This window comes from Scophthalmus maximus, chromosome 6, assembly GCF_022379125.1.
Source record: "Scophthalmus maximus strain ysfricsl-2021 chromosome 6, ASM2237912v1, whole genome shotgun sequence".
NCBI lineage: Eukaryota > Metazoa > Chordata > Actinopteri > Pleuronectiformes > Scophthalmidae > Scophthalmus > Scophthalmus maximus.
The window spans coordinates 252,396-265,560 of record NC_061520.1 but is presented as its reverse complement, the minus strand read 5'-3'; the positions used below and the strand labels follow the sequence as shown (position 1 = coordinate 265,560).

Sequence of the window (13,165 nt, the reverse complement as noted above, 5' to 3'; positions counted from 1 at the left end):
TTTATATATATATATATATATATATATATATATATATATATATATATATATATATATATATATATATATGCTGTATATATATATAAATATATTTATATCAACCTCCTGTCGGGTTAACTAGGACGTTACCAGGAAAAACACACAATTAGCTCCAGTTTCTCGGATCCGACACGTCACAGTCAAAAGGCCAAATCACTTAATTGTGATAATTCCCAATTCTCTGAGCTCATGAAATCACTTGTGAACAGAAACCAACTTTCTCTGCCTCTGCTTTTTAAATGTCATCACTGTTTAATCTTATTCATAAAGTGTCTTTATGGGATATTAAGTGTTTCAGCTTCACTCGTCATGGCTGAGAGAGTTCTGTCTTAGTTTTCCATTTCATGGGACGCGGGGCAGTGGAGTGAGTCTGGTGGACCAGGACGGGTCGGACAGAGTAGAGTGAGTCTGGTGGACAGAGGGACACGGGGCAGTGGAGTGAGTCTGGTGGACCAGGACGGGTCGGACAGAGTAGAGTGAGTCTGGTGGACAGAGGGACACGGGGCAGTGGAGGGAGTCTGGTGGACAGAGGGACACGGGGCAGTGGAGGGAGTCTGGTGGACAGAGGGACACGGGGCAGTAGAGTGAGTCTGGTGGACAGAGGGACACGGGGCAGTGGAGTGAGTCTGGGGGACAGAGGGACACAGGGCTTTTAGTCTGATGCGTCTGCACGTTGGCGGAGACGAGCTCACCACAGCCAGAGGGGGACGAGAGGAAAGACAGCGGACGTGTTTGTGTCTCTGCAGCGAGAGGACGATGCACTGAGAACACTGAGAGTTCCAGGGAGGGGGAGGGGCCGAGCTGGTGACAGACGCTGTGGGCCAGAGAGAGAGAACAGGACAGAAAAACAAAAGGCAGATGTCACGTGGGTCCAGAGTCGCTGGTGGACGCGATGTGCAGCCTGGTTCAGGTAGAAACGGCTTCTCTTTGTGATGCAGATGACGACGAAATCATCCGGGCTTTGTCTCGGCCGCTGACCCGCTCCCAGGACATCGAGAACCAGACACTAATCCGGAGGGTTTGCTCCTCTTACTCCTGCTGCTCTTCCTCCTCCTGCTCCTCTTCCTCCTCCTCCTCTTCCTCCTCCCTCTCCTCCTCCTCCTCCCTCTCCTCCTCCTCTTCCTCCTCCCCTCCTCCTCCTCTTCCTCCTCCTCTTGCTCCTCCTCCTCTTCCTCCTCCCTCTCCTCCTCCTCTTCCTCCTCCCCACCTCTTCCTCTTCCTCCTCCTCCTCCTCCTCCTCCTTCCCCTCTCTCTCCTCCTCCTCCTCTTGCTCCTCCTCCTCCTCCTCCTGCTCTTCCTCTTCCTCCACCTCCTCCTGCTCTTCCTCTCGCTCCTCCTCCTCCTCCTGCTCCTCCTCTCGCTCCACCTCTTCCTCCTCCTCCTCCTGCTCTTCCTCTCGCTCCCCCTCCTCCCCTCCTCCTCCTTCCTCCTCCTCCTCCTGCTCCTCCTCTTGCTCCTACCCCTCCTTCCTCCTCCTCCTCCTGCTCTTCCTCCTCCTCCTACCCATCATCCTCCTCCTCCTCCTGCTCCTCTAGCTCCTCCTCTCGCCCCTCCTCCTGCTCCTCTAGCTCATCCTCTCGCTCCTCCTCCTCCTCCTCCCCTCTTCCTCTCACTCCTCCTCCTCCTCCTCCCCATCATCCTCCTCCTCCTCCTGCTCCTTCCTCCTCCTCCTCCCCATCATCCTCCTCCTCCTCCTGCTCCTCTAGCTCCTCCTCTCGCTCCTCCCCTCCTCCTCCTCTTCCTCATCCTCCTCCTCCTTCCTCCTCCTCCTCCTGCTCCTCCTCTTGCTCCTACCCCTCCTTCCTCCTCCTCCTCCTGCTCTTCCTCCTCCTCCTACCCATCATCCTCCTCCTCCTCCTGCTCCTCTAGCTCCTCCTCTCGCCCCTCCTCCTGCTCCTCTAGCTCATCCTCTCGCTCCTCCTCCTCCTCCTCCCCTCTTCCTCTCACTCCTCCTCCTCCTCCTCCCCATCATCCTCCTCCTCCTCCTGCTCCTTCCTCCTCCTCCTCCCCATCATCCTCCTCCTCCTCCTGCTCCTCTAGCTCCTCCTCTCGCTCCTCCCCTCCTCCTCCTCTTCCTCATCCTCCTCCTGCTCCTCCTCCTCCTCCTCCTCCTTCCTCCTCCTCCTCCCCATCATCCTCCTCCTCCTCCACCTCCTCCTCCTGCTCCTTCCTCCTCCCCATCTTCCTCCTCCTCCTCCTGCTCTTCCTCCTCCTCCTCCTCCCTCCTCCCTCTCGGCTCAGTAGCAGTCTTTGCCTGGTTGAATATGAGAAGCTCCATATTGTTCATGTGAATGTTTCCACATCCACATGACGGATGTGACAGGAACAGGGTCATTGATCCGTCCGTCGCCGCCATTCAAGCAAATTTAATTATTGCTTTCAGACTTTTTTACCACCGTGATGAAAAGTGGACATATTCGTGACAAAGACACAAAACACTGCGACTTCAGACAAATGAAGTAGAAACGCTGCAGATTAGTCCCAGAAGCTGTGCGGCCATTTTGATTGTGATTGCTTACACGTTTCCTGTTATGAATAATCTGGAAATATTTTTCTCTGCCCCATAATGATTTCTATTCCCGACTGGTGAGGATGAATCAGGCTCTCCCATAATAAACACGACTCACCAAGAGGCTGCACGCTGCCAATTAACAAGAGCTAATTAAGACGGAGGAGAGAAGAACTTCCTTGATCTAGATTCTGTGTGAAACATCAGAGGTTACATGGAGGTAAAGTAACTTTCTTCCATAACTATAAATTTATCCAATCTACATCTGCCACCTTTACTGCGGCCTGTTGGACACAAACTTCTCTTTAGCTGCAGTTTAACTCCCTGAATTCATTCACAGCATCTGTCTGCAAACTTTGGTGAGAGATTCCTTCTGTAATATTAGAATAACCTAATATATGATATAACTCATAACGCCGTCATCGCCCTCCAATCAAAAAGCTCACCTGTCCTTAAAGCACGGCAAGAAAAACTCATCTCGAGACCCATGATGCACCTGGTCCTCTCTGAACAAGGCATCTTTCTACATTGAACCTTTGTTCAATGTTTCTGCCCCACGACCACTTCAACTATCTAATCCAAAGGGAAATAAAAGAGGTGTAATTCACACAAATCTCATAAAGATCAACACAAAGCCTATAAATGAACCTAACAATAGAACAATAAAATGTGGATTATTTAATATAAGGTCACTCCCATCTAAATCTTTGTTAGTGAATGATCTGATAACTGATCAGCACGTTGATTTATTCTGTATGACTGAAACCTGGCTACAGCCAGAAGAATATGTTAGTTTAAATGAATCAACACCTCCCTCTTATAATAATACTCATATTCCTCGGACCACAGGACGAGGAGGAGGAGTAGCAGCAATCTACCAAGCAGACTTATTGCTTAACGCTCGACTTAACCATAGTTTTAACTCATTTGAAAGCCTAACTCTTAGCCTCCTTCACCCTAGCTGGAATTGTCAAAAACCAGTTATTGTAGTCGTTGTTTATCGACCACCAGGCCCTTACTCTGAATTTTTATCTGAATTTTCAGACTTTTTATCTGAGTTGGTGCTTAGCACAGATAAAGTTATTATAGTGGGTGACTTCAACGTTCATGTGGATGTTGCCAACGACAGTCTTAGTTCTGCCTTTAATTCGCTCATAGACTCAATTGGTTTTACTCAACATGTAAACAAACCCACTCACTGTTTTAATCACACCCTCGACCTCGTTCTGACCTATGGCATAGACATTGACAATCTTATAGTATTTCCTCAAAACCCTCTGTCCGATCACTACTTAGTTACATTTGAATTCTCCATTAATAACTTTACTGAATTTGGAGAAAAGTTCTATTACAGCAGGTGTCTATCAGAAAACTCTGTTAGTAAATTCAAAGAAACAGTTCCTTCGTTATTTACTCTACTGCCATGTGTCGATACAGTGCAGGATCGTTATCAAAACTTTACTCCCATACAAATTGATGATGTTGTTGATAGTGCAGCAGCCTCACTACGTTCCACACTTGACACTGTCGCCCCTCTGAAAAAGAAGACAGTCAAACAGAGGAGGATAGCTCCATGGTTTAATGCACAGACACGCGCTTTAAAACAGACGTCACGTAGGTTAGAAAGGAAGTGGCGTTCCAATAGTCTAGATGATTCTCACCTAGACTGGAAAAATAGTTTAATTACATATAAGAAAGCCCTCCGAAATGCCAGAACCAATTATTTTTCTTCACTAATAGAGGAAAATAAAAACAACCCCAGGTTCCTCTTCAGCACTGTAGCCAGGCTGACTGAGAGTAAAAGCTCTACTGAACAGTCTATTCCTCCAACTCTAAGTAGCAATGATTTCATGATTTTCTTTACTAATAAGATTATTACCATCAGAGAAAAAATTTACCAGCTTCTTCCCACTAATGGCACATGGTCCAGTACTGTAGGTTCTGAACCAATAGTATCGCCTAATTTTTATTTAGAATGCTTCTCCCCTATAGATCTGGCTGAGCTGACTTCACTTGTCACTTCATCCAAGTCATCAACCTGTCTTTTAGATCCTATTCCATCAAGGCTATTTAAGGATATATTACCTTTAATTAATAATTCCATATTAGATCAGATCAATTTATCTATATTAACAGGCTATGTACCAAAGGCCTTTAAGGTGGCAGTAGTTAAACCTCTGCTCAAAAAACCAACTCTGGACCCAGATATCTTAGCTAACTATAGACCCATATCAAACCTCCCCTTTATCTCTAAAATCCTTGAAAAAACTGTTGCTAACCAGTTATGTGACTATTTACACAGGAATAGTCTGCTTGAAGACTTTCAGTCAGGTTTTAGGAAACATCATAGTACAGAAACAGCACTACTGAAGGTTACCAACGACCTTCTCATGGCCTCAGACAGTGGATATGTTTCTATTCTCGTCCTTTTAGATCTTAGTGCTGCATTTGATACCATCGATCACAAAATTCTGTTACAGAGACTAGAACACATTGGGATTAAAGGAACAGCACTAGAATGGTTTAAGTCCTACTTATCTGATAGATTTCAGTTTGTTAACGTTAATAACAAATCTTCCATGCATACAAAAGTGAGACATGGAGTACCACAAGGTTCTGTACTGGGACCGATACTTTTCACTCTTTATATACTTCCTTTAGGCAATATTATAAGAAAACGCCGCATCAATTTCCATTGCTACGCTGATGATACCCAGCTGTATTTATCTATAAAGCCAGATGAAACTAATCAGGTCGACAAACTTCTGGATTGTCTTAAAGACATAAAGGCCTGGATGACTTATAATTTTTTACTTCTAAACTCAGAAAAAACTGAGGTCATTATACTCGGCCCTAAACACCTCAGAGAAACATTATCTGATCATATAGTTACTTTGGATGGCATTACCTTGGCCTCCAGCTCTACTGTGAGAAACCTTGGAGTTACCTTTGACCAGGACATGTCCTTTGACTCACACATAAAACAAGTCTCTAGGACAGCCTTCTTTCACCTGCGCAATATCAAGAACATTAGAAACATCCTCTCTCAAAAGGATGCTGAAAAACTAGTCCATGCTTTTGTTACTTCTAGACTGGACTACTGTAATTCATTACTGCTAGGATGCCCCAATAAGTCTGTGAAAAGCCTCCAGCTAATCCAAAATGCCGCAGCTCGAGTTCTGACAGGAACTAGAAAAAGAGATCATATTTCTCCAGTGTTAGAATCTCTGCATTGGCTTCCTGTAAAATTTAGAATAGAATTCAAAATACTGCTCCTAACCTACAAAGCCCTTAATAATCAAGCTCCATCATATCTTACAGAGCTCCTAGTTTCATATTATCCCAATAGATCACTTCGCTCTGTAAATGCAGGATTACTTGTGGTTCCCAGAGTCTGTAAAAGTAGAATGGGAGGCAGAGCCTTCAGCCACCAGGCTCCTCTCCTCTGGAACCAGCTCCCAGTTTGTGTCAGGGATGCAGATACCCTGTCTACATTTAAAGTTAAACTTAAAACCTTCCTTTTTGATAAAGCTTATAGTTAGAACTGCTCAGGTGTTTAATAAACCATTTCTTTATTATGCTGTTATAAGCCTAGACTGCTGGGGGAACTTATATCATGAGCATCTTTCTCCCTCTCCCGTTCTCTCCTTCTCCCTCTTTCTCTCCCTTTATATCTCTCTCCTTCTCCCACCTTTTCAATCTCTCTCTCTCTCTCTCTCTCTGCCCCCATGTATCTACATTACATGTCACTAACTCTGTTTTCTCTCTCCCCTAGTAGATCTGACCCCAGATCTGCAGGATCCAAACCCGTCATTATTATTATTACTATCATTATTATTAATAACATCATTGTATTTATAAGTATCAGTTTTCACTAATTATAAGTATCAGTCTGGTAGAAATTAAAGCAACTGTTATACTACCCCCCCCATCCCCCGATATGTTTACAGTACATGTCACTAACCCTGTTTGTGTTTTCTATCTCTCCTAGTGTATCTCTGACCCCAGAGCTGCAGGACCCAAACCCGTCATTATTATTATTATTGCTATTATTAATATTAATATTAATATCATCACTATATAATGACAACAACATAATTGTATTTTTTAATTATAAGTATCAGTCTGGTAGAGATTACAGCGGCGGTTGTACAACTGTCCTCTCTCTCTCTTCTCTCCTACTGTCTCTCCTCCCACCCTCTTTCTGCCCACCTCTCCTCTCTTCCTCCTCTCTCTCCTCACCCCAACCGGTCGAGACAGATGACCGCCCACAACTGAGTCTGGTTCTGTCAGAGATTTCTTCCTGTTAAAAGGGAGTTTTTTTCTCTCCACCGTCGCCAAGTGCTTTGCTCATTGTGGGATTTGTTGGGTTTTCCCTGTAATCTTGTAATATTGACCTCACTATGTAAAGTGCCTTGAGACAATGTATGTTGTGATATGGCGCTATACAAATAAAATTGAATTGAATTGAATTGAATTAAATAAATTAAGTCGAGAAAATCCACTAACGTTTCAAAAGTAAATGTGTGACTTAAAAAGCTCAAACCTAAAATCCAACTATTAATTAACCAACACGTTTCATTTGGCCTCAACAAACCAAACATGAGGTGGAGGTGGGCGGAGTCTTTTTATGTGAATGAGTTGTGACAGAGGAAGAAGTTTTCCTCTCAAACTGAAACGTGTTTGCACTTGTGACAGATTTCTGTGATTGTTAATGAAATGATTGTGGATCACTTCTGTGTCCCTGCAGGTAGAAATGATGTGATGGGAACAAAGTTAACAACGTCACTAATGTACACGGAAATTTCCTATCATCATATTTAGTGTAATGAATTATTTGATTAACTGATGACAGCACAGTGTGATTCCTGAACTGATCGTAATAAGATACATAACAGCACAAACTGTATAAATGTACTTAACTGAAAAGGTCTGATTACAGCTAAAAAAAAATAGAGAAAATGTACTCAAATATTAATTTTGAAGGTACATAGAAACACAAGAAGTGGCAATGAGTTATTTAAAATCCAGTAGATGTAAAACATGTAGACAAAACATAACCCAACTTAACCCAACATGTTCACAGAACTAACCCTAACAAAAACCTGAGGTACTGAAAAGAGCATCACAAGCTCACGTCATGACAGTAAATATAATACCCAGAATGATTCAGCTGCACTGACTGACGTGTATATATATATACACATATACATATTTTTATATATATATATATATATATATATATATATATATATATATATATATATATATATATATATATATACACATATACATATTTATATCTATCATATACTTTATATCGTACATGTTGACCAATATGAATACAGTTCTGTACAGAACATATGGCAGATGGTTGCAAAGGTGGTTTGTACTACAAAGAGTTAAAACTCCCAATAGTTTATATACATATACATACATATATATATATATAAACACATATATACATATATGTGTATATATACACCAACAAACTACAAAGAGTAAGAATATCTACATCAGAATTTTTTACTCACTATCAGGATCTGCATGTGCTTTAAAACCCAGTGTCACACACACACACACGCACACACACACGCACACGCACACGCACACGCACACGCACACGCACACGCGCACACAAACACACACACGCTTCCATGAGCTAAGAATGCTAGGGTGGAGGTCAGACGTGTTTGGACTGGAGCAGTCGGAGGCTCCTGACAGGAACAATTGAAGAGTCCGGAAACACAAACTGTCCATCACGTCTCGACCGGGACCGTGGGTCGAATCAGTCGAAGCAACTGCAGCAACACATGCAACTGTTCAGCTCGAGTCAGTCACATGACGACCTGCAGCACCGACACCAGTAACATGACGACCTGCAGCACCGACACCAGTAACATGACGACCTGCAGCACCGACACCAGTGACGACCTGCAGCACCGACACCAGAAACATGACGACCTGCAGCACCGACACCAGTAACATGACGACCTGCAGCACCGACACCAGTAACATGACGACCTGCAGCACCGACACCAGTAACATGACGACCTGCAGCACCGACACCAGTAACATGACGACCTGCAGCACCGACACCAGAAACATGACGACCTGCAGCACCGACACCAGTAACATGACGACCTGCAGCACCGACACCAGTAACATGACGACCTGCAGCACCGACACCAGTAACATGACGACCTGCAGCACCGACACCAGTAACATGACGACCTGCAGCACCGACACCAGTAACATGACGACCTGCAGCACCGACACCAGTGACGACCTGCAGCACCGACACCAGTAACATGACGACCTGCAGCACCGACACCAGTAACATGACGACCTGCAGCACCGACACCAGTAACATGACGACCTGCAGCACCGACACCAGAGCAGTGACACTTCAGCGTAAAGGTAGAGGAGTCTCTGAAATGTGACACTCCCCTTCAAGTGAAACAACTGGTACCAGCACTAATTGAGATTTTGCATGCAAAGTGACAAAGGCCGGGCCGTCGGCAGCGCGGATTAGGGCTTGAATGGAGACGGATTCTTTGTGAAAGCCTGCTGTGGCGGTTGGCGTGCAGACCCGCTCCCTGCATCTGCTCATTGGGTGGACTGAGAAAACACTGGATTGTATACGGTCGCTCATTTTACCTTCATCTAATCCCGTTGCAGCGCCCGCCCCCGTCCGCCTTTTGTTACTCTGCCACGGGACAGAATGCTTCCATGTCACACTCACACGTCGGTGCCTCACCAAACCATTCCGGTCAGAAACAGGCGCTGGATCTGCATATGAAAGCATCTTTACCAACTCTGGCAGGATTTTCTAAACATTAACAATCATAAAGTGCCGTGAGGCAGGAGTGGATGTGCCAAATGTAATATATGGAATTTAGTAATTTAAGTCAAAACAGAAAAGCTTTGCCAACTTCCACATGAGTGGAGCTCTGGTGCTCGACAGCGCCGCAGGAATGCAGCCGTATTGAAATGCAATCAAATCTGCAGGACATTTTTCTAAAGACTCCACGCTGTGATCTCATTCTAACGCACTTCACCGTCCACGACTGTGATTCTGTCCCGTCTCGTTAACGAACACGTGATCTATCATCTGTTAACACCAACAGAAACATGAGCACAGCTCAGACGGAAGCACCTCGACAGAGAAAAGACAAATCATCCGTGGATTTCTGAGCCCGTGATGAATCGGAGAGTTTCCACTCTGCAGTAGTTGTGTGGCCGTCAGCTGAGAACGGATGACCATGTAATTATGTGTTTTCTGACACGGCTTAGCTCATTTGCTCGCAGTTCTACGTCCATTCATTTATCGAAAAGAGCCTGTTGGTGTAAACCAGACCAATCAGAACATTTACAACAATCGATGACAGAGAGAATTAAAACCACTAATGACTGAATGATACGTTTGTCCAACAAGGAAACTCTGACTGGAGACCAGATCTAGTGGAATAGAAATAAAAAAGATGCAGAGGGAAAAGTTAAACGTTAGCATTGAGCTAATTGAAAGTAGATTAGATCAGATTAGATCAGATTAGCCTTTATTGTACGTCAGACTTCACATGGTCTGTGGTGCTGTTGACACACAGGTAACAAAAACGGTAACTTGGGCAGAGCCCAGATTTCCTTTAGGTTTAATCCTGTAATCCGCTGCAGGCTGGTCGCTGCCTCATTCATTGATTATTTTATAACAAGTGGCTCTTTCATACGTGAACTCTCCAGAGAATGTGGGAGTTATGATTTCATGAATCCATCACAGTTCATCCAGTTCTTCTGCGATCGACGACGAATGGAACTTCGATGGTTTAACAACAGTAAGAAACGGGGCGATGAGAAGACGCCGCTCTCCACTGTAAGAAGTAACAACGCTTTCCGCTGTAAGAAGTAACAATGGAGGAAATGTAGTGTCGCGGCACTAAACGTGTCAAAACGATCCACTGAAGGCTCCTGTTCTGATGCATGCTGGGATGTGTTTTTTTCTGGATTAGCTGCGGTGACCTCTTTTTCAACCCTTTATTTCTCATACGTAAGCCTTCCCTCGAACGCCATTGGTCGGTCGGCTTGAGTGATTCGAGGGTAAAATGGAGGGGGGGGGGGGGGTCTACACGGCGCTGGCGACGACATTTGCTTGTTTTTCCGAAACAAAAAGTGAAGCAGCAGAGTCGGGCCTGAAAACATCAGACAACGTGAACGAGGCCGAGCTGCAGCGTTTATCATGTGGTGTTATGGAACAATAAGTTTCAACACAACGACAGAAGATCTGAGATTCTCACAGAAACGCCCAGAACATGAGACAAACTGAAGTCGTGTGGACGACGACGCAGAAACTGACGAGAGGACGAAGAAGAAAACTGTAGAAAACTGTAGAAAACGCCCTGCGCTTCTCTTCCTGTTGGACTCAACAGCAATGATGAAGAACCATCATAACACGCCTTTAAAAGAAAACTAATCATGTTGATTTTTAAGTACATATATTTGATGAGGATATGCAGCAGCTCATGTATTTTACAGGATATATTTTTATGTAAATCAAATGTATAAAATGACGCCAGTATAATTTATGTAGTTTAAATAAAAAATCTAATAGATTTTAATCAAGCTTGCAAATTGTATGAATTTCAAAAATATCTACAAAAATCTACAAATAACTACAAATATATTCAAATGTAAAAATACAAGGTATGAACTGAATGTAATAAATGGTTCCATGTGTGTGTGTGGATGCGTCGCTGATGTTGAACAACGATCACAAACCTTCAATGAAACTAAGCAGCTACGGCACAAACGTTACAGTTATGACGTCGATGTTGAAGCCGCCATGAGAAATAAAGTCAGTGGTTTATTTTACATGTTGGATATGAAAGTGAACGTGAACAGGAGCCGTCGAATAAACACACATGATGTTAGTCAAAGTCTGATCCGGTTCCTCAGGAACCTGACGGCTCCTCAACATGTTTTTATAAACGTTGACTAAAATGATTTATGATTTATTTATCCTGGTGTTTCTTCTTGTGCTTCTTGTTGTTGCTTCGCCCTGCGGCGGCGGCGGCGGCGTCCGGCCGAGTGTTTCCGTAGTTTCTCATCTTCATCTGTAATTACGAGGTTTAGTGGATCTGACCGGAGGAAGACGACACATCCTCAAAATACCCTGCGTGAAATGTACAGGACGACTGCGTTGACACTTTCCATCCTTCTGAGTGGCCAGCGTCCCCTGACCTCTCCTGACCTCTGCTGACCTCTGATGGCCCGTCAGAGGGAAACTTCAGTCCAGCTACGCAAATCTCAAATTCTACAGTTTCAGTAAAGACTCTAGAATAAAAGAGAACGATGATATGTGTGTGTTAACTCCAGAGAAGACTGGAGGGTCAACATCACACGAGTAGCAGATGTTACAGTTTTGATTTGTAATAAACTAAATTCATGAAGAGATCGTTTCACCGTCAGCATGTTTCTTTGTGCACTGAGCGGCTGCACATCAGCGACCACACGCGCACACGCACACACACACACACACACTCATCAGTTACCAACAGGATGTTGGACGTGTTTTTACATTTCGTCTGATAAAAGGTTCAATAAAAAAACGTGCGACGTGTTTTAATCATCAGCTGTTTGACAGCGGACACGCCTCCACACACGCACACACACTCACACACACACACACACACACCTGACTCTCACATGTAACGTGTAGCCTGCTGTTTCTTGCTGTGTGACACACACGCACCTGCGGAGCCGCGGACACGTTCCGTCGCTCCCGCATCAGCTGCGCGTCGACGGAGCGCGCTGCGGCTCCGCACCGGGAGCGCACCGGGGACGTGGATCGGAGGAGAACACTGATTCATCTGCAGTTACACTTTTCATTCAAAGGCACAAACGCTCGTTCACGGGCTTTGTCTCCAACTCCTCCGGGGAGAGGATGGAACCAGGCTCTTACCTTCCACTGCCGTCACCACCGTCACGGCCGGTACGATCCATAACATCCACAGAATATCCATCCTCGGTCACTCGAAGGGCCCAGACATTCAAATGGAATAGGTCCTGAGGGCCATTGAGAGCGGAGGCAGCGCGGGGACAGACGCTCCTTCACCTCCAGCAGAGAGATCCCGGATAGACCACACGACCAAGTCAAACCTCCACCAAGTTTGGGCGAAACCACTGAGCGCACAGACAGGGGGGCGCGCCGCGCGCACCGACGCACCGCCCCGCGCCGCGGCGCCGCACCGGCACCGGAGGCGTCCCGACAAACACAGCCGATAAGTTCACACGTGCCGGTGATGACACGAGGTGTGAAACACGTGACTTATCGGTGCAGCCGCGCGTCAACCGGACCCTTCTCCCCTCCGACAACACTTCACTTCTCCCGCTGTCAATCACAGGGCGGACGGTGGAGCGAGCGGCGCGGGGCCGGAGTCTGGAACATGTAGGTCAATTCTGAAAGATGGAGGCGCCGCTTCTCCCCGGTTCTCCCGGTTCTCCCGGTTCTCCCCGCGCCGCCGCCACCGCCACTGGAAATATGTCTTCTTCTTCGTCATCTTCTTCAAGAGTCCGAGCATCTGTCAGGGGCCACACAGGGACCTCGGGCCCCGGACCTCAGAC

The 13,165-nt window shown here is 45.5% G+C and overlaps 1 protein-coding gene across 4 annotated transcripts in view; it reads right to left on the bottom strand.

Annotated features, from left to right (window-relative positions):
* ephb2b (eph receptor B2b) overlaps window positions 1-12,699 on the bottom strand; it is a 111,716-nt gene extending 99,017 nt beyond the window's left edge. For 2 of the 4 annotated variants that reach the window (XM_035632032.2, XM_035632035.2), the window contains exon 1: window positions 12,504-12,699. In XM_035632032.2, the coding sequence (XP_035487925.2) occupies window positions 12,504-12,564 (61 nt within the window). In that variant the 5' untranslated portion in view covers window positions 12,565-12,699. The remainder of the gene's footprint in view (window positions 1-12,503) is intronic. The other 2 variants (XM_035632033.2, XM_035632036.2) reach the window with 1 other exon arrangement.
* Between the last annotated feature and the right edge of the window lie 466 nt (window positions 12,700-13,165).